The 27,126-nt window shown below is 41.5% G+C and overlaps 3 protein-coding genes and 1 long non-coding RNA gene across 5 annotated transcripts in view; 1 reads left to right on the forward strand and 3 right to left on the reverse strand.

The window, feature by feature from the left end:
• Positions 1–4,113, reverse strand: part of man1a2 (mannosidase, alpha, class 1A, member 2) — a 118,089-nt gene extending 113,976 nt beyond the window's left edge. Inside the window, exons 1-2 of the mRNA XM_035174039.2 lie at positions 3,859–4,113; positions 1,477–1,999 (exon numbers count right to left, since the gene is read on the reverse strand). Coding sequence (XP_035029930.1) covers positions 1,477–1,790 — 314 coding nt within the window. The 5' untranslated portion in view covers positions 1,791–1,999; positions 3,859–4,113. The remainder of the gene's footprint in view (positions 1–1,476; positions 2,000–3,858) is intronic.
• Positions 4,114–13,017: 8,904 nt separating this feature from the next.
• On the reverse strand, positions 13,018–21,215 carry trim45 (tripartite motif containing 45). Its single transcript, XM_035175221.2, has 8 exons — positions 20,589–21,215; positions 19,565–19,853; positions 19,329–19,474; positions 18,081–18,397; positions 15,467–15,596; positions 15,220–15,334; positions 14,408–14,534; positions 13,018–14,156 (listed from the first exon to the last, which is right to left on the reverse strand). Exons 1-8 carry the CDS (start codon positions 21,029–21,031, stop codon positions 14,002–14,004), a joined length of 1,722 nt encoding a protein of 573 aa, XP_035031112.2. The 5' UTR covers positions 21,032–21,215; the 3' UTR covers positions 13,018–14,001.
• Positions 20,916–21,723, forward strand: LOC118120374. Its single transcript, XR_004698206.2, has 3 exons — positions 20,916–21,032; positions 21,209–21,322; positions 21,445–21,723. It is a non-coding gene; the product is annotated as an uncharacterized LOC118120374 (long non-coding RNA).
• On the reverse strand, positions 21,695–26,254 carry vtcn1 (V-set domain containing T cell activation inhibitor 1). Of its 2 annotated transcripts, none has more exons than XM_035175223.2 (5): positions 26,074–26,254; positions 24,853–24,917; positions 24,111–24,455; positions 23,669–23,917; positions 21,695–23,325 (listed from the first exon to the last, which is right to left on the reverse strand). In XM_035175223.2, the coding sequence occupies exons 1-5, from the start codon at positions 26,103–26,105 to the stop codon at positions 23,210–23,212; spliced, it is 807 nt and encodes a 268-aa protein (XP_035031114.1). In that variant the 5' UTR covers positions 26,106–26,254; the 3' UTR covers positions 21,695–23,209. The 2 variants fall into 2 exon arrangements, with proteins under 2 accessions (XP_035031114.1, XP_035031115.1); XM_035175224.2 differs by having other exon boundaries at positions 26,061–26,236.
• Positions 26,255–27,126: the final 872 nt, after the last annotated feature.

Here is a 27,126-nt window from a genome sequence, read left to right on the forward strand (position 1 = left end):
TGAGCAAAAACCTACTGATAAACACTTACAGATGCATTAGCCGCGAACAATACAAATTTGCATTGACACGGATTGACTGGGATTTAATGAAAAGTAAAACACCAAGAGGAGAAAAGGGGCCATAAAATATATCCCAGTCACGTTTTGCTCAAGTCATGTCTCGTGTCGCTGGACAATAATAATTACGTTTTTTCAAGCAGGCAGCATCCCAAGCTCTAGAGGGCTTACATGATGGAAAAATGAAACAGCACCACAGGGGATGAGGAGGCAACACTCAATGGTCCCAACTGTGAAAGTGTTTGAGAAATTGCTTTTAACATCTTGCCCAGCACTCAGTAAAATCTAATGACCTTCTTCACAAGCATGGAGGGGACCCTGCCTCTAAAATTATCCTTTCCACCTACTGTTTGGCATTTTGTGTATTTTAATTTCAGACATCAGTCTTTGGTCAAGAAAAAAAAAACAGAACTCATACAAGTATGCCAAACAAACAATGCTGCTTATGTGATTAGACATTTGAATCCTTCAAGAGCCCAGAGGCTCTGAAAACCCACAGAGCTTGACATTCAAATCACAATTATTTCAAAGCTAAATAATAACGTTCAACAGTTTTAGTTGAACAATTTGACAGTTTTTACACAAATAACCATAATTACAATGAAACACAGACTTCCTGATTCGCGAGTATGAGGTTCATATTTTCTTCGGGCATTGCAAAATAAAAATGTACCTTCCATAACTGATTTGTTGGGTTTCAGTAAGTAATTAAACATCAATGTGGTGAAAGTCCCTTTAAAATAACTGGGGTCATTGCATAATAATATTTGGAACAAAAGGGAACAAAAAGAGCTGATGATGGCTGGATACCAGCCACAGAAGCTTGACAAACCAAATGTCAAATGTAAAAGCAGCAGCCAAGATTTTTTTACCAGTACTTGGCTCAGAGCGAGCAGTAATATCCAAGCCTGTTTAAGCAGCTACTAAAGCTTTGCAAACAGCCAGTGTGTTCTAGCTCATCAAGTTCCACCATGTCTGCCTGTGGGATGAAACAACAGCAGAGGAGCTACAGTGATAAAGAAACCTCTGTTATGCATGGATTTAAACTATTACACCCAGCGAAGACACAAATGGCAAAAGAAAGAGAAGGATGGAGGGAATTGAGGAAGGAACACGTTTGGCGACGTGTACGTAAATGCTCAGAATATCACTACACAAACATCTCCGCCCCCAGGTGTCACATCAGACAGCTGAGGCGATGACAGGCACTACACCTGCCTCCGTGGCCTCCAGGAAATGTCCGTATGTGATGTAACTGGACAGATTAAACCTAATAATTACTAATACTTAAGAAATCTTGTTTAATGTTTCTTCACTGCATTTCAATCATCACATAAGTCATCTTTCAGTCATTCTTCAGGGAAAAAAAACATGTGACACTCAAAAAATAGGAAAATATAGACATGGTTAAGGACTTACCTATGCCTGTGCTCGTCATGTCCTCCCTGTCCATGTATGACCACCTGTCCAGACACATGCTTCCCCTCTTTGGGCGAGTCAATATGAGGGATGAGCACATCCTCCAAGCCCAGGTCGAAGCGCTTGTGTTTGGAATTGTCCGGGAGGAAGAAGAAGGCCCCGAAACATAGGGTGATGAAGGCACTGAGAATGAGGAGGAGGATGAACTTCTCGGAGAGCCTCAGCGTAGCTCTATGGTGCGGGAAGGAGGAGGCACCCGGCGACAGAGTGGGTATCCTGCGGCCCGACAGCGGCAGGAGAGCCGGTGTGGTCATGTTTCGACTGTTGAAATTAATTTCCGTCAGGGAGGGGCTGGAGGCAGGGTGGGGTGGGTTTACAAGTGCCGCAAGAGTTGTTGTAGCAGCATGCACCAGCTGGTTGACTTTATTATCTCATCCCTGCGTTGATAAGTCCAGAAACCAAAAAGGGCCAATGTCCCTCAGACAAAGAGTGACTGGTCAGCAGGAAAAGGGTCATGACGATTCTGGAAAAGTGGAGATTACAGGTAAAGAGTTAGAACTAAAAACAAAGTTTACTGGTAACAACTAAATCCAAAGAACTGTTCTAAACCCTTCACTAAAATTTCACTTCACTGAAAATCTGATCTTTTCCTGGATTCATTTTAAACACCCAACCTCCATGCTAGCCTCACACAGCCAAACCAATCTCCACAGTACAGTGTCATCGCTGGTGAGATGGTCTGGCTGCTCCCATTGTCATTCTGCTGTAGGGGGGGAAAAACTGCTCTGGCTTGTTAGTGTTTATTTTGGCGGCGCTAAGCCCAGGATGTAGCAACGGCATCCCTGGAAAATAAGTATCTCAGGGGGAGGGAGACTTTTTTTGGAGGAACTTTTGCATGTGGGGAGGCAATCTTTCCTCGTTAAAATTCCCTGCAAAGACAGTGCCACAAAAAATAGAAGATCATATGTCAACTGTGAGATCCAAATCTTTGTCAAAAGATGTTCTGCTTGTCTGTTGCAAGCTCAGAGGTTGCTGTTGTTTCCTGGACCAAAAGGGTTTTGATGACACGCGGCCAAAGGCAGGCTTATAGCCACAGGCTTCATCCAGTGAGTCCCACTACAGCCACTTAGGCAGACAGTATTCTGTCAGGATAGAGGAGCCGGTGCCCTTTAGACTCTTTCCTTTTGTTGTTATCTCTCAACCTTGGCAGCATGCCCCCTATCACAAGTAGCATCATCTCGCCGGGCTCACTTCTACCGCGCCTCACATACATTAGGCGTGTGCATCATTTAACAAGTGATGGCTGAATGATAAACAATCAAACAACATGTCCGGTCAGAAATAAATAAATACCTCGGAATTAATCTCTCTCAAAACACACAAAACACATAATCCTCTGGCCATGAGAAAGATGACAAAACATATTTTCCAGAGGCTTAAAGTATCACGGGGCTGTGCAGCATCTGCGACCATCATCACAGAACTGCTCCCTGTCAGCTGGCATCTCCTGCAGCACTAACACTGCAGAATGAAGCTGCTTTCTATGTTTGATTTCTGTGGCACGATAGCACGATCCAAGTCCAGATGAACTCCAGCCAACACGTAAAACATCCTCCTGTCGTCCGCATCCATGACAAACCCCAGCTGCAAGAGAGGCAGAAGCTGCACGATGAACACACTGTTCGTGCGCGTGTCCTGTTCGATCCTTTCATCAATTACCCATGTGGCTGTTTGGTTTTTTTTAAGCCAAGGGCTTCATACCCCTGTGGCTGCATTTGTACAAATACAAGGAGCGAATGTGCAGCTGCTCCAAGAGCAAGAGACATAAAGCGAATAGCTCCTTAAAACAAAGAATAAATGGTTGTAAAATATGTCTGTGTTAATGTCTGTGCTTGAATCCAGTAGTTTTCCACCGGCTCAGTGCGGAGCTACGATGTCTCGGTGTCTCTTCGCTGAATACCAAGTTCATTCTGTGACAGAGCCCGTCTGTGTGAGCTCTTTCGTCGATTCAAAGATGCTAGCTAACGGGGGGAACAAGCGGCTAACTTACCCAGCTAACGGCGGCTAACAGGGGAGAAAAAAGATATTAGCGGTGGTGAATAAAAGGCCAGGAAGCGCTCAGGAGCGAACACGAGTTTTAAAAATATTAAAATATTCCCACATACGCGTTAAGACTCGCTGACATTTTAGCTACCCCGTGATGAAGCCTGCGCTGGGGGAACCTACAGCCCCGCTACGGTGGTAGTTAGCCCGCTAGCTAGTGGGCTAGGCTGCTAACGCTAGTTAGCTGGCTAGCTGGTGGTGAAGTGACAGAGGCGGGGGTCTCTTGTGTGGACGCCGCCGCCGCTGGTGCTGCTGCTTCTGCTGCCGCTGCATCAACACCTTTTGCACGGTGAAAATCGACGAGGTTCCCGGTCCGCCTTTCGGAAGAAGCCGCCGTATCAGGTGTCCTCATGTCCGCGGATGACCGCACCGCCGTAGCCCTCTCCGGACCGTTCAGCCTCCAGCTCAGAGCCGCACAGCAGAAGCCGAGGACGCGGGGAGGATGTGGATGTGTGTCCGCTGTGAGGGACCGCAGCGACGGACTGAGGGAGCTGCTGCTGCTCGGTGATCCAGCATCAACTACCCAGCCTGCACACTTAGGGACCGTCTGACACTTTCACGGGAACAAATAACGCGTGATATCATTTTATAAGATGGATTCAACGTCCCCTAAATCAGTGATGTAATGCAACGCCTCACTTCAGCAATTCAATCATTATTATTATAACTTTATTTTAACTTTTTGTAGTAATCTGCTCATTTACTGTAGTTGTTTTATTATAATAATATTCTTCCATTATTCTTATTAATAATCGTATTATTATTATTATTATTATTAGTAGTAGTAGTAGTAGTATTTATTTATTTTCTAATAGCCTGTATCATATAGGTATGAATATAATATATAATATAATGAAACATTTTTATTTGTTTAAAAGTGCTTATTTTTTAATAAAAGTATTAAAAATAAGCAATGCACAGTTTCCAAATATGCAGTTTTTCAAACTTTTTGTATTGTGATATGCAGTAATCAGTTCATTTACTATAGTTGTTTTATATTTAATGTGGCTTTTTAACATATCCTTACATTATTATTATTATTATTATTATTATTATTATTAGTGGTAGTAGTAGTAGTAGTATTATTATCATTATTTTTATTAGTATTATTATTATCAGTAGTAGTAGTAGAATTCTTATTATTATAATTATTCTCATTATTTATTTTTCTGATATCATGTATCATATATGTATCAGACCAAAATTGTTTTTTTCATGTCTTTGAAAGTGACATATTTCATTTAAAAATAGGCAGTGCGCAGTCTCCAAATATGCAGATTTGTTTACTTTTTGTATATACAGTAATCAACATGTCATTGATGTAGATCTTTTTTTTTTATTTAGCCTTTTCTCCATCCTAATGCCATCAGTTAATGCATTTAACAAGAAATTAAGAAGTTAAAAACAACATGAAAATGAAATATGCATAAATGTCTGAAGACATCATTTTGAAATTGATGAAAGTGGAATAATGATTTTTTACCTTCAGATATTTGTCATGTTCAGTACGACTGAGTCTCGTGAAAATATACTATCCAGTTGCATCGTGGGAAATGTATCCAGGATCAAGTGTATTCAGAAATGAATCCATACCTGTCTCTCTGCTGCTTTAATTTTGACACTTCTTTTTGAATTGTGTCTCCTGTGAGTCCCTCAACTTTACAAATGTGTGATACAAAATCACTAGATGACACCATACATTCAAAAACAGTTTCTGCATCATTCAATTGATCAGAATACAATCTATAAAAAAAGTCGGTAAAGTCAAAACAGTTTTCCTGTGGACAGTTGACCTTATGATGGCCGTGGGTAAAAACCCTGAATAAGAATAAACCTTAAACAAAAAAACAAATAATCGGACATAAGACCAGAGGGACTGCACAAGAAAGGGAGAAAATCAGCTGATATATTCGTGGTGTTGTGGCAGCTACATGCAGCAGTACACTGCTCTATTCACCACACAGAACAGATCTATACATCAAGTACAAAACTGAATAATCTTATCAAATCAAACATGAGCTGGGTTTCCAGGAAGGACACAGTTTATCATATTAGGGCCCTGGTGTATGTCAAGAACTTTCTTATCTCCTATGACCAATGACCAGTGTCTGTTTTCAGCAGAGAGACTCGGCTGAATAAGAGACAGGTGTCACTTTGCTTTCAGGAGTGTTTCTTCCACTCTCAGTTTTCCCTTTGCCTCAGCCAGGAACACGCTCCCAGCCAAGTGCTTGCTCGGCTTTCTCCGCAAGTGAAGGGTGTAATTTGTTAAACCTCAGCGATGACACTTCTCCTGCTGCTGAATAGCTGACTTTCCTGTGGTGTGACTTGGGCGAGGGCCACAAACCTGGCCGAACCAGAAACTGGTCAAGGCCTCGCCACAGACAAAGGTGAACGACAAAGGGAGTCTGAAGCCACAGGAGTGCAGTCGTTCAGTCGCTCTGCACAAGGCAAGAACATAAACATTAAAACCCACACTGTCACCATAGGTTGATATTATCCTGAAGTGGATGACTGGCAGCATGAGAAGGTCTGTCTGCCTGAGCAGCAGAAAGGAAAAGCAGCAGCGTTGGCCATTCGACAACAAGTGTTGGTTGGATTCATGGAGGAATTCTCCCGACTTTGGGGATCCCCTGACTTTTCCTCTAATGCCACCACAAGGTTGACATTCCTGGTTCAAAGAGGCTATGTTTTGGCCGCTGTCCGTTTGTTTGTCAGAAGGATAACATCAAATCTACGAAACAGATTTCCTCAAAGCTTGGTGTAAGGACAAGTAAGAACCCATTAAAATTTAAGGCAGATCTGGACAAAGGATTTTTTTTTTCACTTTCTTTAACATTGTGAGATTGGATGTTCTTTGACAATCTTTATTATATAATTATTCACGGAACTTGGTGAAAACAACCACAACAGACATTTAGAGAACTGATATTTAGGAGTGTGTGCAATTTTATGCGCATCAAAATAAAAATCTGGAACTAGCTGATTTTGATGTTACTTATGGGATGTCTTGACAGCTATAGAGGATAAATTGTCGTCACATTTGTTCTGCAAACAGACGTACACACATTTACGCACTGATAACACAGTGTCAGGAGCAGTTATGGGTTCAGTGTCTAGCTGAGGGACACTTCTACGCTCTCTGGAGGAGCCGGACATCAAACCAGGAACCTCTGGATTACCCCGTGCCCTCAGGTATCCATGGTGTCCAGAGGATGATTCATAAAAACTTTATTGATACTTTGGTGCGTTTCACCCAGAATAACCATTAGGTCACATTTATATTTGTATTGTTCAAAACTTTGGTTTATGACTAAGTTCCTTCAAAACGAATGACTCGTGAACATCAGCCTCACCTCTGGCGCTAATTAGCAAAGATTTCCATGTTAAACTCAGATGGTGAACACAGTATATCATTATTGCTCTATTTAGCATTCAGCTCATAGCACTGCTGGGCCTCTGTTAGCATGGCTGTAGACCTTCAGTGTTGTTTAAATAAAGGATTTAAAGCTTTGAGGACAACAAACAAAATTTATTTCACTGTCACCTCACATTTTTTTTTTTTTTTTTGTACTTTGTATGAAGTGAATCAGTGAAACATCTATGATAAATGTAAATTCATCTTGCATATTTCTCTCTGTATCAAATGAGATGATTACTTGTAACTGTTTGAAAAGCGGGGTCGTACATCTCATCCTTTTGCCTTTCACTGTGACCGCTCCACAGTGAATAAGAGCTTAGCAGGCACTTAGACTGCTCTGTGATACTGTCACCACACATACCAAAGTGAGCTTTTCTCTGACAGATAATCTATCCACATATAAAGTCCAGCCACGAAGACAGTCCTAACATTTTTGCTGAGTGTGGAGACAGCCGGGCAGCCAGCTGAGTCCATCAGCTGGTCCTTGAGCTGCCACCGGCCGTCGGCTGGCTCTCCAGAGCAACAACAGGACCACTGAGGCGTCCGATTTACAGGACACCCCTCAGTGAGTGAATTAGTGGCAGTGCTGCGGCCTGCAGTGTCCTAATCACTGCGAAGACCTCCCTTCTGATGGGCGTCACAGTGAGTCACCCTTAGCAAGGAAGGGTGATTGGGTTTGGCAGTGTGGGTGCGAGGAGACTCACAAGAAAACTCCAAAAGAGCTGAGCAGGGACAAAAAAAAGCACGACAGCTTCCAGATCACAGCCGAGGAGGAGGATGTGTGGTGCTGAGAGAAGGGAGGTGTCCTTTGCCTCAATGCATCTGTGATTATCTTTGTCAGAGGGATGGACTGCTGGACTGGAAAGAATTCATCACGGATTCTTCACCCAAAAAGAACAACCCTGCAAAGACAAATCTCTCGTTCTGTATGCTTTTGTGGAAAGTGCAAAGAATAAGCAGAAAACCAATCACAAATTGTTTCTGCCTTGGCATCACATAAGACGTCATCTTCCAGCTGCCATACAGAACCAACAGCTGCCTCCTGTCCTTCAGCTCTTTCCTTGATAGAATGAAATGGTAAATCATGACAGTTTCAACACTGTGCATGACGTGCCGCAGCAGAGCATCTGAGGGAACACGTCAGTCAGTGGGAGACAAGGTCGACTACAACCTCTGGCTCTGGTGGACAGAGGCCCATGTATGTGTCCGTAAAGGAAATGGGTGTGTGTGTTTCTAAAGTGTCAATCCCATGCTCTGGTGGCAATAACTGCAAAGAAGTGTCCCCGTGACCCACTCTTGACATTCCAGTTCATGGTGCAATGCAGTGACATGAACGGGGATCATGAGTCCCTGCAGAGAGTGTGGCATGATGGGTAGATAAACCTTGTCCGTGCACACGAGTGGAGCATGTTTCTTTGTGCAGTGATACTTATCTACCGAACAAACGCTATGGTACAGTTTATGTTCAAACTAACTTCTGTATTATTGCAATTAGGCTTAATTGAAATAAAGACTTTAACAACACAAAGTCGATATTTGTTTGGATGCACATTAAGTGACTTTCACAGCATCTCCCAGTAGATTTCATAGAAGTTTATCAAACTTTGTGTCTGTGCAGGAGCGCTATCGAGGTCCCGCGGACGCGTAAGCTCGACCAATCACAAGTGAGTCTCAGCTGTCAGTCATGATGTTTCACCCCATTTTTGAAGGAGAAATATAAAATAGCTAATGTAATTTGCTGCAAAGCTCCAGACAGTACATTACATTTAGAAGGGAATTGTACCTTAATACCAGTCATCATTGAATGAGAGCAGATGTCTTTCAGTCAATTTAGAATAAACCCCTGAAATTAGTTGAGATGAGAAACCTCAAATTCACTTTTCTGAAGGAGACAAAATCGACATCAGAGGTTAAGGGAACAGAACATGCAGATGTTGTATTTAAACATTAGAAATGCATATACAGGACAATCCATGGAGCAGCTGGAGTAAGATGAACTTGAATCGCTCTGACCCACTGACAATGACACCATCACTGCTGCCACACAGGCTGCAGCTCTGGCCGACACCAGACTTTCAATATTTCATATTGCATCCTCATTAATTCATCATATTTATATTGTTAGAGAAACATTCTGAGGTGACTCAGGGGAGAGAAAGGACAATATCCAGTTCAAAAAGACAAGGCTGCAGAAGTCTTTCTGAGCAAATGGCCTCAGAAACTCACATTCTGGCCCCAAAATAACTATTTCAGACACAATGTTTGTATTTTTCTGCTATTTTTATCAATACAAATCAATCTCATATATTTTGTGTCCAGTAGCTGGGTCATTTATAGTTTTTATTAAGTGCAATGCTGTTTTTTGTGTGTAGCTTGTCCCTCATCAGGATCAGGACATCCGGTTTAAAAACCACGGAGCTCGTAATTCTCCGTCAGCAGTGCATGAGAGCTGGTTTGAACTCCATTTAGAGCCCAGTAAGTGTTTTACTGTCATAACTGAGGCCGAACATCTTGCTTTTTGTCCCCACAAGGAAGACAAGCCCCCATAATGTGAAGGAGAGAGAAAGAAACAAAATAACACAGTAAAAGAAGGATTTGCTTTTCTTACATAACTCGCCCCAGAAACTAAAGCCTGTGATGTCTGTGAATTATTGACTCCACAGTAATTTAAAAAAATAAAGGTGAATTATTCACAACTCAATACACAGGGATTCTGAGACGAGAATTACTGTGACAGTGTGTGTTCATAACGCTGGAGCCAGTGTGAGTTTCAGGTGACCTTTAATGTATGTGTGTGTGTGCGTGTGTTGCCGTGACAGTGATGGAAGCCGGTGGTGCTCTCTTGCAGCCGGGAGATTAGGTGTCTTTCAAAGCGAGGATGCACTGAGGATCACAACACTGAGGTAATATGATGCTGTGTGTGGGTTACGTGCATCTCCGTCAGCAAACCTTTATGTCTCTTACTCTTTTATACGTGTTGTAGGTTTGTCCCAGTTTCAAAGCTAATTCCTTTTTATAGGTTTTATAATGAGTGGGCAACTACACCATTTAATCCAGTTTTGACCAATGTTTGGAACATTTACATGTGCTTCATATACCCCAATCACACAGGGCTTTCTATTGAAATCATTATCGTGCCATTTAATAATGACATCATCATGAGATCATTTATACCATATGATGACAAATTTGATCCAAATAAGCTGCAGAAAAATTGGTTTGAAAACTTAATGCATTGGTTGACATCAAATGACCATAAATTATTGTTTTAGATCTGTATAAAATTTAGGTCCTGTATAGAGGCCTGTAGATCCTTTTATTTTGCTTGAAAGATGTTTTAAACTGTGCTTTAAAAAAAATATTTTTTAATATCCCCGTACAACACGTTGAATCTACCTCTGTGTATGAAAGGTGCTTTGTAAATGATTGACTTTGGAACAGTTTCTTTCACCAGGCCATCAGGCTTCTAAACTTTTAGTCATGTCCAACAACCTTCATATCTGTTCACCTGCTTGTTCTCACTCGCGCTTTGTAAATGTGCAATAACTTATTCATAAACATATCATACAGTTTAAAGTCGTCATTACATTTGCTTCCTCAAATGCTACCATGCACCTTTGTATGCATGTAGTTTTTTTTAGTGGTATATTGTATTTTACTTTAAATTTTTTATGTTAAGTTCTTTCTACTTTGCTTTTATTTTATTCTAAGGTAATTAGAATGTTTCTTTTCATCCAACACCTTTCATTGTACTGTCAACCCTGTGTTGACTTGCACATGACAAATGAAACTTGAAACTTAAATAAAATTGCCTTAACTGTAGCATAAAGAAAAGATGCATGATGCCATTTTCTGATTTCTTCATGACGTAGCTTGTCATATGACATCAGATTATGAGGAATATTTTTCTGATTCTGAAAAAGTCTTGAAAGATGTGTTTTTCAGACCATATTTTTGTTGACCTTTGACTGATCAGCTTCAAAACTTAATCTTCTGGAGGTAAACTCCCAAATCATTTCATATCATATCTCCACTCCAAGAGACAAAAATCAAACATAATCCCATATTACAGTTGATTTAAAAATTGTACTGTCGACACACAGGGAATAGTATACTCTGAGCCTCCTGTACTTACAAGAGTGACAATGACCTCTGACCTCAGGGAGGAGACTCTGGTCTTCTGGATGATTCAGGCTCAAGACTGAAAACTAAAGATCGACTCTGGAGCAGCTTTGCAAAAGTCTCCGAAAGTCAATATTTGGGGGCTTTTGAAATAGTTCTTACTTCAATCTTTATTTGTTTGTTTTTCTTTATCTTGTCTTCTGTCTCTTTTACTTCCCTCTTCACTGTCCCATGTGGTCCTTCTTAACTTCTGCTTTAAAAGGGACTGTGGAATGTTTGTTTGCATGAGAGAAAAAATGAATAAATACAGTAAAACACAGAGTTAGTATTGATTTCACATGGGAAATATCTAATTTATAAACAACCTGAATTAATGTATAATGCTGAATGTGATAAACCACATATACATATGCAGTGTATGATGTCCCCAGATAATTCATATGTAAAAAAAAAATCATTATAATTATTATTCTTATCATATGTTTTCATGTGGCTCTGTAGTTTTTACTCTTTCCTTGTAGTTTCCTGTGAGGATGCTGAAAACAGAAATACAGGCTCTTCCAGTGCTGAACGTGGAAATATAAAAAGCACCAAAGATAAAAGATTAAACACAAGAAAAGACAAGTCTCGTGTCTGAGACAATATTGTATCATGATCTCTCCATTACAAGCTACATTACTCCAGAGCTCAATGGCGGGTGAAGGAGGTTTATGAGATCTGGCGTGAGTTCTTCTCTCTGGGGTGCACAGGAGTGCACTGTCATTGTTCAACTCAGTGTGTCTCTGTGTGTGTGTGTGTGTGTGTGTGTGTGTGTGTCCGCCAGCCCAGTAGCCACAACTTCACTGAAAGTAGGGAGGAAGTGAAGAAAGTGGGAAATCAATAATAAAGGTATGGGTTTGATACACTCCATCATCTTTTGCCGTCACCTTATGGAAGTGTGTGTGTGTGTGTGTGTGTGTGTGTGTGTGTGTGTGTGTGTGTGTGTGTGTGTGCGCCCCTCAGTGACCTCCAGTTTCCAGTTGTAAACATTCTCCTTCAGGCGTGGACCGCCACTTGAATCAGTTAATAGCTCGTTTCCAATTTGCAGTGACTGAGCTGTTACTGTGTTTGATTAAGGAGTGACACCTCTGACATTGCTGATGCCACCTCCTCTGTGATGAGTTTCCAGTGGAACAGGTCCCCGTTCATCAAATTTTCATGGAGAGTCAATCTTAAAGCGCTTAAGACGTTTTTCAGCGACGATGCAGGATTCATCAGGAGCCTCGGAGCATCGCTGCAGATGACTTGTGAGAACGCTGATTATGAGTGATTTGTAAAAGACAAGCACAAAGAACTTTGTGTCACAAGCTGAGGGACAACATCATTATATCTGGAGGAGCAGGCGGGGAGAAAAACAGCTCTCTCACGCCACCTGCTGGTTCAGAGAGGAACTATCAGGCTCAATAAACTGTGGAGGTGCTACTGAGAAGTGTGAAAATGTGCTGACACTTCTCACGCACAGCAAATTAAGAAAACACATGCAAATAGAAAAAACATCTTCATCAATTTGAAGAAACATGCGCTGAAAAAAGTCACTACACATGTAAATACAGAAACGTGCTGCAAATACAGAAAACGACACAGGAAATGTTTCCAGGGGACCAAAAAAAGTGATGTACCTGGCTGTAGTGCAATGGTTTATGAAGAGCCATCACCACTGACAATAGCAGACTTCAATAACTTCTTATGTTCCTTAAGACATGGTACCTTAAATACTATTGTACTAAAGTATTATAATATTTAAATTTTGTTAATTTTCATTTATTTGTTACTTTATTTTTTAAGGGTATATCTGCAAAAATAAAAAAGCAACAATTCCCTATTTGTTTGTTTCTCTCAAGGGACAAAGCAGAAATTCAAAAGTGAAAAATGTTTATTTCATTGTACAGGCACAAATTTCCAGAATTTAAACTGGCAAAATCTGGAAAAGACTCACGTGTTGAACAGATAGACGAATGTAAAGTCAGTGCAAAATGGAAATATTAAAAAATGTGAACAGCAGCAACAAAGTCACAGTGTTAGAGACGCTCCCTGTTATTGTCATTGTAAAGATAATGGAACACAAATGAAAAAAAGTTCATCTTCATGTTTAAGATTTCTATAAATCTACTTTACTATTCATCTTTTACAAAGAAAAATATATACTATATATACTATATATGTATTTGTACTCACACTACAGATAAGGCATATTCAGAAATATACAGAGGCAATAAGTGGCTGGTTGGAGGTTTGTGGTCAGTGCTGGAGACAAATGACTTTGTATTCTGAGAGGAAACTGACGGCTCCTTCCAGGTCAGTGTTTCCAGATCTTTTCACCTAGAAATGAAGGCAAATTATCCTGGATACCAACGCTGCCATCTTGTGTTTTTTGGACGTCATTTGTAGCCAGAGTCTGTGCCGTAAGGATCGGGAGGTGGAGCCAGAGTTGTGAGACCAATCATGCCCTCGACCAATCACGAATCAGTCTCCATTGTCAATCATGACGTTCACCTTGTTTTATAGCCTCAAATAACTAATTAAAAGCAAACTAATCCAAAACCAATAAATCAGTGTGATAACAACGACCTAAAAATGACAGAACCCATCTTCGAGAACATGTGAGTTGTCATATTGTCCTTCCTTGTCGAGTCTGTGACACCAGATAATGACGTGGGGCAAAGACACAGACCTGGACGTTCTGCCTCAGTCACTGTATCCTTGAAGCGTCACTTTCTTTTCGAACCCGCTCAAGATTCACACCAGCAACCTCTCCCTTGCGTCCCCCCGCAACTCTGACCATTCGTTGCCGCCCAACCTCCGTTAACGTGCATCCTCCCGACGGGTCTCGTCTCTGCGTCACCTCAGAGCTCCACGGTTCGCAGGTGGCCACGGGGAGAAACCGCAGCCAGCACGCTCGGAGGCAAACACTCGGACTGCTCGGTGGTGCTGCCACAGCACGACCAGTGAGGCTTCCCGGGGTGTCCCTTATGACCGTGACCGCAGCCTTTAAATCCTCCTGCAAGATCAGGACAGAGGATCAGAAACTGCAGCCTGAGAAATATGATCTATTTGCTGATATGAGTCTTTCACAAACTGTGTCTGTGTTTGCAAATAAGAAAACTTTTATTTCACAGATTAAACTATACAGAAAAGATGTGCATTTGTGTTTTCTTTTTATTTGTGGTTATAAATAATAAAAGTTATGGTTCAACTATAAAATATGAAGAATCGCTCAGTCTCCCTCTGATCAGGATCTCCTCCGTGTACCTGGCATGGTTCCTGGGCAGCCACATCGAGCCTCCTTGGCTCCTCCGCTGGAGCAGAAGCAGCAGCAGTGGAACGTCCCGCTGTGTCGCCTCATCTTCCTCTGCACGTTCAGAATAAACGGTGAACCCTGCAGAAGGAGAGGAGAGAGTCAGTCGGTTGCCGTGTGTCTGTCTGTTGGTCCAGGCCGACAGAAACCAACATGAGATAAGAGCAGAAAGATTCTCAGAACTCGGGACGTCAAAGTGTCTTTTAAAAACCAAACATCTCAGCAGACAGACAGACAATCAAAGATAAAGAGAAAAAGAGAATCAACGTGTCTCCATTCTCAAAGCCAAAATATCCTGAATACGAAGCTGCAGTCACATGGGACCCCCACGGTATCGAGGTACCGCCAAGACACATGCTCGACCAATCGATAGTCGGTCTCAGCTGTCAATCATGACGTATCACCCTGTTTCTATAGCATTGAATAACTTCATCAATAAAAGAACTAGCTAAAAAGAAAGAAACTATCTTTGAGAAAAATGTATTCAACGTGTACTTTGACTTCTTGGTTTGGTCCATGGCCCATCTATTGACATGGAGGAGGCCTTTTCTGACCTATACTGCAGCCAGCCACCAGGGGGCGATATATTATTTGGGCTTTACCTTTAAGAGCTGTCACGTCGTCAGGATGAACTCAACAGTTCTGAGCTTCAATTTAAACTATTTCAAGATGCAAAGTAATCAAGAACAAGTGTTTTACGGTTACGGATTTATTCCCTGTGTTCTCATATTTTATTTTGACAAACGTGTTAGGTTGATATTTTTACCTTGACGTGTTGAGCTCTGACACAAACCCACACTGAGTAGCTTCCCGGCTTTTCATGTGTGAATGAAACGCTGTACGATCCGTCGCTGTTGTCGACCACTGTCGTCTCCACAGAGCTGAAAGAAACAGAAATCTATATTTTTATGAAATTATAGCATCATTCAAGTTTTTGCATGTGGAATTTTGGCCTCTTCCTGCCCCACTGAACCTGAAAGTTATGACAAAGCTGACAAGTCCCCGTCGCTCACCAGTTTTTCTTCTCCTTGTGGACGACGCTGACCAGCACGTGTTCTCCACCTCGTGCCAACTGCTCTCCGGCGGAGTCCCGGCACACCAGGGTGAAGTGGCCCCGTTCGCCCTCCTCGCCCCGCTGCAGACCTGCGACCACGAGGGGTCAAAGGTGAGAGGTCACACAGATGCGCTGAGCAAGAAAGTCAAAAAAATGCACCGCATGGCCGACAGTGTTTAACACCTGACTGTGTGACTGCTGAACGTCTCTATCCAAAAATAATAACCTCCCCTCGTCTGTGAAGGCTTGATACATGACAGCAGGGATTTACGACCAGGAACAGCAGTGGTGAGGCTGGGTGATAAAACATGGCTGCTGTCACGCTCTTATACACATTTCTTCATGCACCTGTTATCGTAATAAAACAGAAAGGATCTCACCCAAACTGCCTCAAAGTTGAAAATGATGAAAAGGATTTACCTTAACTGGAAGTAAGAGATTGAACTTCAGACTAATTTTTAGGTGGCCTTTTGGCCTCTTGGACATGATATCTCCAGTCTGTCTTTAGGGAATTTCTTCACATTTTGACCAGTCGTCACTTGGACTTAAAGATGAACTGATTGGATTGCAGTGGTCAAAGGTCACAGTGACGTCATATGAACCTGGAAAACAAATGTAAGTAGCACTGTTTGGCAGAGGCACGGCGGTATTTATAGTTTCGTCATACCACTTTCTAAATGATAGAGGATTTTTTTCTGCTGCATTCTTTTGAACATTTATTTAAAATACAGGATTCAAACACAGCAGTTACGACCATATGCCACTGCTAACGTGCTACGGTTAGAAATACTGTAGTATACCATCATCGCTGCTGCTAATGGGTGTGAACTATCTGGGAATCTATGTCTGTGTGCTTCCTGAGCCGCGCAGCCAGCAGCTGTCGCCATTACAGAGCCAGCTGTCCCGGACCACATTTCACCTGTGAGCCTCGGCCTCGACGTCCAAATCCACCACTTCAAACCCTCTCAGCCCACAGCGAGGGGATAATCGTCAGTAAGCCTCTGTGATATCTGCTCTCTGATAGTCAACATACTGCACAGATCTGACCCTTGTCCGCCCCCGGAAAGGAAGCCAGACGCAGCTGGTGCAAAAGTTTGCTTGAACGGCACAAAGGAATTCAAGGGAGATACAGATGTTTCAGCAGATGCAGTGACGCTGCGGATTCAAGTCTTAAGTGTGTGTGCTTATGTGTGTGGCTGTTGGAATGTGCAGTAAAGGATTATCTTATTTTAATTTATGGAGACATAACAGAGGAATACATGAATCGAACGAGACAATATTACTTTATTTTTACATTGTCTTTAATCAGTAGTAAATAAGGTCTTAATCTCCAATAATGTTTGAATTATTTTGATTAATGTTTTTAAACAATCAAATTGTAATTTGGTTGATAAAATATCAGAAAAACCCATCATAGTCTCCTACAGGACAAGTTTATGTCTTCAAATTGTTTATTTAGTCCAATCAAAGATATTTAATTTAGTGTGTGAATAAAGCAGTAAATTGCACCAAATGTTTGGGATTTTTCAATTATGAAAATATCTGTGGTAACTACAGACATCTATGATGCCTTTGATATATAATTGAGTGTTATGATTGGTGAGTGATTCTTTAGATTTACTGCACAGACACAGATGGAGATTTAGGAGAACATTGGTTCCTGGTTCATTTAAATCTTATATGTTACAGTTTTTGTGTGTGAATTAACTGCATGTGGCCGGGGTGAATGTACAAACAGTTATTCTACCAAAAATAAGTGCTGGAACAACAATTTAACTTTTGAAATTCACCTTCACTCAAGGTAAAGGTGTGTTATTCTTCCTTTTTAAAACCCTGGAGTCTTTGACAGAAATAATTCATGTGGCTTGAAAATGTCCTGCAGCCACTTGCAATGTCACTTCTGGATTCTACTTCCCCTTCTCTCTTTTACTGTGTGTGTGTGTGTGTGTGTGTGTGTGTGTGTGTGTGTGTGTGTGTGTGTGTGTGTGTTGTTGTATGTAAACAACCCTGCTAGGCCTTCAGGCTTGTTGAGTCCCCTCAACATTCCTTTAGTCCCAAAGGAATTTCTGTCTTTGAGCCAAACACCCAGGAAGATAACAAGGTCTGCTCCAGTGGAGTCAGTCATCAACTCTCCAACTCCTCCCCCCTCAACTCTAACACACACACACACACACACACACCTACAAACCTGAATACTTAGATGACTAAGAAAAGCAGGTCAACATTTTTAAGAATAAGACCGGTGATACTTTCCTTTTGACATCTAAGCCAGTTGTTTCTGACGTGAATCTCTAATAACTGTGATTTCTAAAAACAGCTGAGTACCTAAACAAACTATTTTCAGTCAGTGACACTTAGATCCTCAACGTTACTGATTTACAGGGGAAGCCCCTTAAATACATATTATCAGCTGTGTACAGGAGACTGTTGCAACATCGTGGTCAGAACCCCCCCCAACAAGGCCCCTCGTCATTAAGTTTCAGCCAAAAGCTTCGTAATTTAAAGTTTGGTCGAAGACTACAAAGTAAAAATGTAAAATGTAAGAATTTTGCATATTCTCATCAGGGCTTTACCTTCCCCTTCAATGGTGCACTTGCTGAGGTCCACTGTCTTAGAGCTGATGACCCCGACCACCGGGTAGCCCTCCACCTCCCCCGCTGGCTCCCCGGGCATGAAGCAGATGCTGCTGCCGTCGTCTGGGGCAACGGTTGCTGGGTGCGGGTCGTAGCTGCTCTCCACCAGACTGGTCAGTCTCCTCAGGGTCACTCCTTTGGCGCTCAGGATCTCAGCGTCAGAGCCGGAGCCCAGCAGTCTCTCCGCAAACTCCACGCTGCCTCGGACGTCCAGCAGCGCCTGCTTCAGCTGAGCCCTCTGCAGGTGGAGCTGGTTCCTGTCGCACACACACAGCATGAATAACAAACTGGTGGTAGTGATTTCAAATCTTTATAATCTTTCATAATCTTTCTCAAAGTCGCATTGCGTTTCAAAAAACATTTATTAGTTGATTGAATCTTTAATGTTGGGCTGGAAAATGTGACTTTCACCATGATCACGTTATTTTATGATTTATCCACAACAGATAACTTTTCAACTTGATCTTGTAAATTCATGATTTTACCTCAGAAATAATATAAACAACCACATCTCACATTCTTCAGTCGTCACAGACTCGATCTGCCGACTCTCTAGTGATTCTGAATTGATTCAGCAAAGAGATAACAGAGTTATCTTTTCTTTCGCATTTGAATGTCAGGGCTTACGGACACCTGGATGACACCAAATCAGCAGTATGGAGGCATGTTATGTTTTTTTCTGTAGTTTTTTTACTTTTGAAGAAGAGGTCCTGTTTACTATACTTGTTTTGGATTTGGCTGCAACACTGTTTACCCCTGAAACTCCAAAAGTGTTTTGTGGACTCAAACACTTCACCCACCCCTCCACCAGCATAGTGGGGAGTAGATAGTGAGTGAATTTTCATTTCTCAGTGAACTATCCCTTTGATGATCAGATCCCACAGTGCGAGCACATACATCCTGAGCTTTGGATTTTTAATCGCAGACTATTTACTCGTACAGTTTGAGTTGGACTTTAACAACATTCTTTCTAAAATCGCACAGTGAATGTTCAGCTTAAGTTAATCTCAAACGAGAACTTTTACTCCTCTTTGGGAGTTTGAGTCAGACCCTTTGATAATGTCTTCAATTTAGTCCCAGTTTATGTTTTTGCTTAATAAACAAATGTTTTATTCTGCGCTGACTTAGATCGTGTTAAGTTCAAATATGTGTTTGACAATATTAAGATGTTGTGTGTTTGGTTGGTACCTGCGTTGGACACGGAGCTCCTCCAGACGATGCAGCAGAGACAGGCAGTGAGATTCCACAGCGCTGGCGTAACCTCGTGCAAACGCCCTCACCTCATTGGCTGTCGCCTCCACCCGTGCCTGCAAAGCCTCCTGGGAAACGTCCACCTGTAGGAGAGGAAGAAAATATAAGAGGGACCTCTAGAGGATGGTTTGAAGACTGATTGTGGGATGAACACTCTCAATGGGAAAATTCACCTTCTGCAGTGACTCCTCCAGACGCTCCAGGAGAGGTCGCAGTTGCCCGGCAACCAGCTCTCGGATGCGGTCTCCATGGCGATCGATGACATCATGCGTGGGACAGCAGCGGTGGTCGCGATGCAGCGTGACGGCACAGTCCAGGCAGACAGGCAGGTCGCAGGGCTGACAGAAGAGCCGCAGCTCCTGGCCGGGGTGGAGGGGGCAGAGGACGGGACGGGAGAGACGACCACGAGACTTCAGCTCGTCCAGACCCTGAACAGAGTGAGACGCTGTTCGCTTCTGCCGCCTGCAGATTTATTTTAGAATAAAGTTTATGGTTAAACTCTGAAATATCAAGCCTGGAGTACATTTCTTTGTCATGAGGGTTTGATAACAACATCTTAGGAAACATTAAATCAAATACAGTGAAAAATAAATACATATCTGCCGATGTTTCTGAAATTTATTTTCCAATTTTAGATTTTTCATATAGAAAATTGAAACAATGAACATTACACAGAATCTACAGGTCCGCCTGTAGAGGCAAAGTAGAGAGGAAAATAAATACAGAGCTACATTTGAACAAAATGTTGTTTGTGCTGTTTCATATAGAATAGAATACTATAGAAAAGTTAAAATGAATAGAATAGAATAGAATAGAACAGAATAGATCAGTATACAAAAGAATAGACTAGAACAGACAATACCTGCAGAACTCACACAGGTTAACACAGCACACCTCACAGTAGAATACAACAGAACAGAATGGAATAGAGCAGAGTAGAGTAGAATAGAATTTAATAGAATAGATTATTATAGAATAGAATAGAATATTATAGAATATGATATATTATTATAGAATAGAATAGAACAGTACCTATGGGCCTGGCAGCAGAACTCACACAGGTTAACACAGTTGAACAGAATAGAATAGAATAGAATAGAGTAGAGTAGAATAGAATTTAATAGAATAGATTATTATAGAATAGAATTGAATATTATAGAATATGATAGATTATTATAGAATAGAGTAGAACAGCACCTGTGGGCCTGGCAGCAGAACTCGCACAGGTTAACGCAGCAGACCTCACAGCGGCTCTCGGAGCCTCCCTCCCCGCACAGGTCGCAGCTCAGCGGTCGGTCCGACAGCAGAGTCTCCAGGAACACGGCGTCCAGCGCCAGGTGGTCGGTGCTCAGCCCGGAGGGACCGGAGGGAGGCAGGTCCACCTCGGAGTCACAGTCCGGGCAGAGCACGGTGACGGCGGCTCGGTCCGGCTCCTGCTCCGGGCTGAGGGAGGAGAGAGGCCGGGAGAAAGGCTCCAGCTGCCCGATACAGTCCGAGCAGAAGGTGTGGAGACACGGCAGCAGCTTCGGGTCCCGGAACAAGCGATCACACACGGTACAAACTGCCAGAGGACTCATCGACTGTCCGGTTCCTCCATGTTCAGACGGATCCTGCTTCTCTGTCTGCTCACACTCAGACATGGTGAGACACGCAACTCACAACAAGCCACTGACACACAACAAGCCACTGACACACAACCCTCCTCTGCACTCATCAAAGTTTCAGTTTCTTCTGTAAAGTTCAAAAATCTGTCTGGAGAAGTTTGCTGTGCTGCGTTCACGGTCCCGTGGGACACATGACACCTCACCCTCCTCCAGACCAATAGGAAACCTCTCAGCGGCGGTTCAAAGACCCTGCAGGACCCTGTGTAGCAGCGTGGGACCCTGACTGACCCCCTCTACTGGCGGGAAGGACAAACACGTCTTCTTCAGGTCAGTGGAGTTTTTAATTTATTTCAGTCTCGTAGGTTCATATCAGTATAAAATTATAATATAAAACACAATCATCACACTGTACACGTACACAAGGATTTAAACACATAATCTATTTTCAGACCTGACCTCTGCAGGAGGACGACCAGACTTGTTGCCTTTCACACGTGCACAAGGCAGCGGGAGATTCTTCACTCAGACGTGTTCACAGAAATCTCAGAGTGTTCAGGTGATGCAGCAAAGTAATTCTGCTGCTCCTGACCTCTGACCCTCCTAACAGTCATGACACCACTCTTTATAAAGGTGGATTGAATGAAGCATGGACCACTATCACATGTTCACACACACAATAATGAAAAATTACACACATCAGAGGAATAAAATGTGTTTATTGGTGAAAATGATGCTTGTGATCTCAGCATCTTAACACATATACAATTCCTGCTGCTTTTTAAAAATGTGGCTTCGAACTTTTAAAGTAAAACATGTCCAGGTGTTTTTCTGTGACCTGTTGTTTCACCACCGACAGAGAAAAGAATCCTTTTCTACGGTGGTTTTCTTTTTTTAATAAACACATAAATTCCTGTTTGTGCCCAGGTAGCAGTGGTACCAGTAAGGTGGTGAACAACAAATATAATAATATAATAATAAATTATACAATGAATTAACATGAAGTCAGTCAATGCAGGATTTAAGTCTTTCAGTTGATATCATCTGTTTTTCATTGTGACCTCGTCGGTTTCTTTAAACTTTCAGCTTCAAGTTTTGCTTTTACATTTCTTAGTTTTTTTGTCCATTTTCCATCCACTGTCGTAATCCTTCACCTCTCAGCTTCGGAGTTCTGATTTCTGTGTTTCGTTTTTAAATTAAAATTTATTTAAATTAGCTGATTTGTAGTTTAAGCATTGCTTCAGTCTTTCCTTCAGCTTTCACCGGCCAAGTTTTTGTTCTGTATTTCAGCCGTTTTCCGCATCATCTCTCAGCTTCCACGTTTTCTTCAGTCTTTTTTCATCCGTCTCTGCATTTATTCAACGACATCTTCCAGCTTTCTTCTCTTCTCCCAAGTTTTGATTCTACACATCAGCTGTTTTATCAGAAATTTAAAGCTGCTTCAGCTGTTCGCTTCACTTTTCAGCTTCCAAGCTTTGCTTCCACAATTACATTTTTCATCATTTTAATCTTTTATTCATCTTTTCATAGAATTTTAATTTGCTTGGCAAATGATTTCTGCTTTAAGCATTCACACTGGAATTTCTAAGTTCTTCTGCACACACCGATATACAGAGTATGACATATATACAACCTGGTTGGGGTGTTTGAGGGAATATTATATATTTATCTCATGTTCAGACAGGGGACAAATTAAAGGAAAAACCAACATAAGTAAGTTACCACCAGGTGGCCTCACAACAGCCTCAACACACCTTGATATAAAAATAGATCTACTCTCTGTCTGTATGTGACTCACATATCTCGCCAACCGTTCATCTCATCAGCTTCACACATGTCATGTAAATTGTTAAGGGCCCAAGTAAGTGCAGAATTGAATATGGTGCGATTTGGACACATGATATGTCCAATATTAATAAACTTTGAATGAACAGGTGACCAGCGCTCTGTAGCAGCAGCGACTGGGACCCATCAAGGTAAGTGACGTTGTGCATCATAAGTTTGCGTAGTGAGTCGAGCGTCACCACACTTAATAAACAGGTGAACAGCTCTTTACTTCAGGTTCTGTGGACTCCAGAAGCAGGTCAATTACTGCAGGTCACTTTTACAGTTTCAGAAAGAAAACTGCAACCAGCATCACCACAGCCGGTTTAGAACTAACACTGAACTTTGTTTTTCCTTCAATTTGTCACCATCTGTATGTCTGCGTGTGCGTAATTAGGTCAGGTTGTAGATGAAGAGGACGCCGGTGACCGTGATACTCAGGTGAACTGACACCAGCAGGGATGAAGCAGCACTGAAGGTGAAGTACGATTCCTCTGATACAGCAGAACCTGAAAAATATGAAAGAAAATCCTTTTTTTTACTACAATATTTCTTCTCATCTCATCTCTTTGTTTAGGATTCTTTTAGTATGGATTTGGAATTTATGAGTTAATAAAATAACTCCTTATAAATTTAAACTGTTGTATTGTTGTATGATGAATATAAAATAAATGTTGTATTATTCCTGCAGCCTCCCCCTGATCCAGATCTGCATCAAACTTTAATGGGCTCTCTCCTGACCCACACCACATCCTTCCACCAAGTTATTTGAAACCTGTATTGTCGTTTTTTTGCGTAATCTTGCAAATTAACAGGGATGAAAAGATAATATAAAAATATATAAAATATCACCTGTCACCGTTGCTGTAGAGACAGAGATCACCAGGTCGTTTTCAATCCTGCAGATGTAGCTGTCGGTGCTGGTGACTGGCACGGTGCTCCAAACACTGTATATTTTCTTGGGGCTCACTAAGATGGTGGTGTTTCCCTGCAGGACTTCGTCATCCAGGTTCAACCACGTCACGTTAGGTTTAGGGAACCACCTGCCGGCATGAGCCGTCAGCACACTGTTGGAAAGTGTGAATGTGGGGGCTGTGAAGGCTGAAATCACAAATCCATCCAAATTCAGTTAGTAGTCTGCTCCCTACATAGCAAAGTTGTTTTGGCCCAGATATGGCCCACATCCCATATTGCCTAATGACTTTTAAATGTTTAATAGTTGTGGCAAAGTGTCAACAGTGTTTTAATTTCCAAAGCAAACACTCGGAGAGACTGGAAAGAAGAGTCGTTCTACCTGCTGTCCGGAGATGAATGTTGACTGTGCCGCCGCTGTGAGAGGAGCTGAGGATGCACGTGTACTCGCCCTCATCGCTCTGCCTCACGTTCCTCAACAGCAGGGAAGCGTTCCCTGTAACCAAAGCTTCAGAGAACAGCTGAGTTCTCCCCTTGAACTGTGAGTTCTGGTCCTGCAGGTTGGCAGCTCCGTTCTTGTACTTGTAAACCACTCCACTTAGATCCTTCTTCTCCCAGGTGACCGACACCTTTGTGACAGTCTGCGTGAGAAGGTAGCAGCTGAGGAGCGTGTCCTGGCCCAGGTTTGCGATGGGCGCCGTGTTGCTGCTCAGCACGGCAGACGAGCCTATGTGGGACGAGGAGACAGACACATGCAGACCCATGAGAGAAAGTAAATCCAGGGATGAGGCCTTGACAGATTTCAATCACATTTACTGAAAGGTGATTGTGTTTTTTGTTCCTGAAGCAAATTTAAGAATAATCCAAGAATCTCTTGAAGGTTCACAGGTTCTGTTCCTGGTCCCGTTAATTGTTCTGTGGTGCATGTTGAAGAATATCCCTTCTTAAAGTGAACATGACACAAACCTACACACATACACACACATGCTCGTAACAGGTTTCTGTCCTCCATTAGAATGAATGGTACTTTAGTTCAGACAAACAAGTTCAGTTAAGTGCTGAACACACTGAGGTTTCCCCTCAGGCCTGACGGGGCCGACACTCGGTAAACACATGGTTCTTACTTGAGAAGGCAAGGGAGAGGATGAGGATGATGATGGCCGAGAATATAATGATGAGGGCTATCATGCTGCACAAAGAAAATCACAGTGGGGAAACAGTGAGAGTTTCAGTTACAAAGAAACATGCAGATGAACTTTACAGAAGCTGAGAGCAGACGTTTCTCCGGCCGTGGGAGTGGTGCAGAACATTTAGATTTTCTTAATTTAAAATATATATTCAACACTCTAAAAGTACGCCTGAAGTTTGACATTAAAATTAGAATGAAGTTGAAGTTTCAACAAAGTGTTTTCTCAGTTTTATAAATATATCTTAATAGTTATACAGACATATATATATAATGTATCTTATACTATAATAATGCTTATACTGCTTCATAAGTGCTTAAGCTGCATTTTCCCTTAGTGGTGGAAGTATTTTTTATACTTTTTTCTTTGGGCCTTGAACTGTTTAAATAAAACAATGTTTTATAATGTGCTTAATTAGTTTAATACATTTTATAAAATTCTTATTGTTTTTATAAATTTAAATTACACTTATTTCATATGAGCTTTTTTCATAGAAGCACATGAGATTCGGTTTTATAATTATATTGCACCATATTAATTTCTTTAATTAAAGGTCAACTGCCTTGATGGAGAATTTTTTCCTTGAAGCCACAATTATTGTAACTTTTATCTCGTTAGGCACAGTTTGTTTAATTTGATCATATTTTATTATATTTTATTTATAACAGTATTGTTCTTTTAAATTCATTCATCAATGTACAGACACAGAGTTAGGCACGTTTTATTGTATTTTATTCATAACAATGTTATACTTCTAGATCAATTTATATATATATATATACTGTCATGTTACAAAATTTGAGCGTTTGAGAGATTTTGTGCTTAAGCTTTAAAGTGCTATATAAATTGAATTTATTATTATTTAGAATATTATTATTATTATCTTAGAAGTTTAGAAAGGAAATGTTCCTTTGGTTGATCGGCTACATCTCGTATAACAAGAATTTACATCACTGCTCACAAGCGAAAACAAGATCTTCTTCAATCTTTACTAGTACAATATATGTTATAACCTGATATCTATAAAGTAACCAATAACTGTAACTGTAGAACAAGAAAAGTATAACTGTAGTGAGTGAGTTGAACATGTCTTCAGACCCCTGAACGATCCCAGAACGTAATCACCACCCACAGAGAGAACAAACCTCCTGACCACACCTGTAGAAGATGATCTTCCCGAGGGCGCTCATGGCTGCCGACAGAACCTCTCGACAAACTATCCGATCCTGTAGCTGAAGTTAAAGGTCCAGTCAAGCCATTCCTGCTAAGTGCCTCTCATCTCTTCTCTGAGCAGAACAGACGTGCTCTGGCTGCAGCTTTTTGTGTTTGGCCTCTCAATGTCTCAGCACTAGAAGTACAACACCATCAGTAAATATTACCTTTAAGGCGTAGGCTTCATACCTGTTGACTTATCGTCATAGTCACTCATTTTCTTATCTTGGGCTAACTTTCCCAACAAAGCTTCTTTTATTCAGCCGCTAGTTTCCCTGAATGACGTGTGGTTAGTTTGATATAATATGAAAATTGTAACGTTTGATGTAATAAGGAAATACATTTTGTTAATTTGTAAACTCATTAAGTTCAGGTATAGTACTGGCATTTTGTTCGGATGATCATGTTATATATATATAAAGACAAAAGAAAGCCAAGTACTTTGATCTTCCTCCGAATACTTTACTCAAGGTGGAGTTCTCTGGCAACATGGTTCATAGTTCACACAGCACAGGACAGCTACATTAATTCATATATCATTACATCATTTCTCAATGCAAAGTAGATCTTAGCTAACCTAAACTTTTTTAAAACAATACTTCTGTTTCGCTACTCTTTTTTACGTCAAGATTATACACACAGATTATGATTGTCTGATTAATCCATGAGAAGCTGCTACATGTGACACTAACACCTGCTGGCGATTTACTGTTACGATTGACTAATAGTTCACGCTTTCGTCCAAAAAAACCCATAAACAACACAGACAATTTATGAAAATGGAAGTACACTCTGGGTCAAGAGAGAGAAGCCAACGTGGAAGTGCCTGAAACCTGTATTCTCTTGAATGGCCAACAGGGGACAACTCTACTGGTTGTTTCAATAGAAGAATTATGAGAAAATGACTCATTCCTTGATTTGATCATTGATCCCTATTCTCTTCTTTAATACAGCGTCATCTTGTAATAATAAGGTTCAGGTTTTAGAGTCAAATAAAAG

The sequence above is a fragment of the Hippoglossus stenolepis genome, chromosome 13 (assembly GCF_022539355.2).
Source record: "Hippoglossus stenolepis isolate QCI-W04-F060 chromosome 13, HSTE1.2, whole genome shotgun sequence".
Lineage (NCBI taxonomy): Eukaryota > Metazoa > Chordata > Actinopteri > Pleuronectiformes > Pleuronectidae > Hippoglossus > Hippoglossus stenolepis.

Excerpts from the sequence above, each read along its gene's own strand:
- trim45 (XM_035175221.2), bottom strand. The coding sequence starts at position 21,031 with ATGTCTGAGTGTGAGCAGACAGAGAAGCAGGATCCGTCTGAACATGGA. Across the intron at positions 15,597-18,080 it reads GTGCACCATTGAAGGGGAAG|GTCTGCAGCGGGGCGAGGAG; the intron begins GTAAAGCCCTGA and ends TCGTGGTCGCAG. Across the intron at positions 15,335-15,466 it reads CACAAGGAGAAGAAAAACTG|CTCTGTGGAGACGACAGTGG; the intron begins GTGAGCGACGGG and ends TGTTTCTTTCAG.
- vtcn1 (XM_035175223.2), bottom strand. The coding sequence starts at position 26,105 with ATGAGCGCCCTCGGGAAGATCATCTTCTACAG. Across the intron at positions 24,456-24,852 it reads CCTCTCCCTTGCCTTCTCAA|GCTCGTCTGCCGTGCTGAGC; the intron begins GTAAGAACCATG and ends CGTCCCACATAG. Across the intron at positions 23,918-24,110 it reads CATTCATCTCCGGACAGCAG|CCTTCACAGCCCCCACATTC; the intron begins GTAGAACGACTC and ends TTGTGATTTCAG.